The 2500-nt window shown below is 53.1% G+C and overlaps 1 protein-coding gene across 1 annotated transcript in view; it reads right to left on the bottom strand.

Annotated features, from left to right (window-relative positions):
* Positions 1 to 1715, bottom strand: part of znf366 (zinc finger protein 366) — a gene marked incomplete at its 5' end in the record, with an annotated part of 9568 nt that extends 7853 nt beyond the window's left edge. The window contains one exon of the mRNA XM_080852927.1: positions 1023 to 1715. Within this exon, the coding sequence (XP_080709053.1) occupies positions 1023 to 1715 (693 nt within the window). The remainder of the gene's footprint in view (positions 1 to 1022) is intronic.
* Between the last annotated feature and the right edge of the window lie 785 nt (positions 1716 to 2500).

Below are 2500 nucleotides of genomic sequence, written 5' to 3'. Positions count from 1 at the left end.
CCACACCCTTGTTTAAAACCTCATGACACCCTTCCCAGACATCCTCTCTGCCCAAGGTGATGTAATACAAATCACCTATTTACCATGTTGGCTTTGTGTGTGTGTTCCGGAACCTTCCGTAGGGGGTGGGGGTCACCTCCCCTCCCCTCCCCTCCCACTCACAAGCCCCCTGTCCCACCTCTCACCTGTAACACACCCCTTATGATGACCTATGACCTCCCACAGCTGACCTGTACTTAAACTGCAACACTGAAATGATATTCAGTCTTTTACCCTGTCTACCTTGATGTGGACTTGGCTCCCTGCAGGCACATGTGGAAATAAACCTCAGAGAACCCTTGATTCACCTTGTGGTCCTTAGTCTAAAGTTTATCGTCTCTATTCTGATTCACCTCGTGGTCCTCAGTCTAAAGTGTATCGTCTCTATTCTGATTCACCTCGTGGTCCTCAGTCTAAAGTGTATCGTCTCTATTCTGACTCACCTCGTGGTCCTCAGTCTAAAGTGTATCGTCTCTATTCTGACTCACCTCGTGGTCCTCAGTCTAAAGTGTATCGTCTCTATTCTGACTCACCTTGTGGTCCTCTGTCTAAAGTGTATCGTCTCTATTCTGACTCACCTCGTGGTCCTCTGTCTAAAGTTTATCGTCTCTATTCTGATTCACCTTGTGGTCCTTAGTCTAAAGTTTATTGTCTCTATTCTGATTCACCTCGTGGTCCTTAGTCTAAAGTTTATCGTCTATATTCTGATTCACCTTGTGGTCCTTAGTCTAAAGTTTATCATCTCTATTCTGGGTTCTGTTACCTGGCACTTGTGGTGGCGGGCGCCCTGGTGCGTCAGCAGGTGTGTGTGTATGTGTGCGTCTGTGTGTGTGTGTGTGTGTGTGTGTGTGATTCACCTCGTGGTCCTCAGTCTAAAGTTCATCGTCTATATTCTGGGTTCCATTACCTGGCACTTGTGGTGTGTGTGTGTGTGTGTGTGTCTGTGTGTGCGTGTGCGTGTGTGTGTGTGTGGGTTCCATTACCTGGCACTTGTGGGGGCGCGCGCCCTGGTGTGTCAGCAGGTGTGTGTGTAGGTGGCTCAGCTGCTTGAAGAGCTTGCCGCACAGCGGGCAGCCGTGGGGCTTGATGCCGCGGTGGCCCAGCACGTGCGTCACCAGGTTGTACTTGGACGTGTACGACTTGTCGCACACCCGGCACTGCCAGCGCCTCTGCCCGTCGCCCACCTCCACCAGGTAGCTCTCGTCGATGTGGACGGTGGGACGCTCCACGGCCACCAACCCCCCCCGGCGCCCGCCGCCGCCACCGGACCCCTCCTCCCCGCGGGCATACCTGAAGGGCGCGGCCGGGTGGTAGGAGCCGCCGGGGGCCAGGTGCATCATGGGGCCGGGCATGTAGAAGGGGAAGGGCAGAATGCCGGGGGGCAGACGGGGCAGGTACGGAGCGGAGAGGGGGGGGTGTCGGGGCAGGAGGAGCGGGGGGGCAGACGGCCACAGGGGCATGGGCTTCACCATCTCCTGCTTCACCTGCACAGGTGCGTCGTACCTGGCCAGGGCGCGCTGCAGGTGCAGCCGGCTCAGGTCCACCATCTCCAGCGGGCGCCCGGGGAGCAGGGGGGGCAGCGTGAGGGGTCGGGAGAGGTGGGAGAGGTCAATGGTTTGGGGGCTGCTGGTGTCCCCGGGCCCCTCGGCAGAAGGGGAGGGTCTGGGTTGGGCCATTCTGAGAGGAGACGCTGGTGTCTGGTTGGTGGAGGTCAGTGGTGTAGTGGTCCCTGGAGAAGTGGGTATACTCTTAATTTTGCAATTCTTTTAAGTAACCCATACAGAACAGGAAAAAAGCCCTGTTTTGAGAAGTGGGTGTACGCAATGCTGACTGAAAAATAAGTGGGTATACTCCGTATACCTGCGCATACCCTGGACTACACCACTGGGTGGAGGTGAGAAATGTCTGTACGTTTGCACGTAGAGTTATGCAAACACAGGGTTCAGTTCGTCACTTTCAGGGTACGCCTGTGGTCTATCATCCATCCCCTGCCTGTAGATAGAGCAACATTGCAATTAATGAGAGCCATTTAGGCAGGATGAGATATTTACATGATTGCAGTGAAGAATGTTTTTTTTTTTTTTGTTAGAGCAAATTTAGCAGTGTTGTGGTGGAACTTGGTTGTGTTAGGTTGCTGTGCAGAGCACAGACTATATCCTCATTCACCCTAGCATACTACTACAGGACAAACAATGATGATGAAAATGTTTGAAGGTGTTGATTTGTGATGTTTGTGATTAAGACTACGTTTAATGGTAGAACATAACCGTTCCTATGGTTACTCACATTTGAAAACCTAACTAACACCTACAGGCGTCGTCGCGCAGGCAGACACACACGCACACACACCGGTTCCCGTTCCCGTTCCTTCATTCTCTGCTACACTTTCCTCTCGGTTCTCCTCGCAACCGAACCAGGTATCAAATCCTCCTACAACAGGAAGTCAACTCAAACAGACTCC

This window comes from Sprattus sprattus (genome assembly GCF_963457725.1).
Source record: "Sprattus sprattus genome assembly, chromosome: 15".
Taxonomy (NCBI): Eukaryota; Metazoa; Chordata; class Actinopteri; order Clupeiformes; family Clupeidae; genus Sprattus; species Sprattus sprattus.
This window is presented reverse-complemented; position numbering and strand designations above follow the sequence as displayed.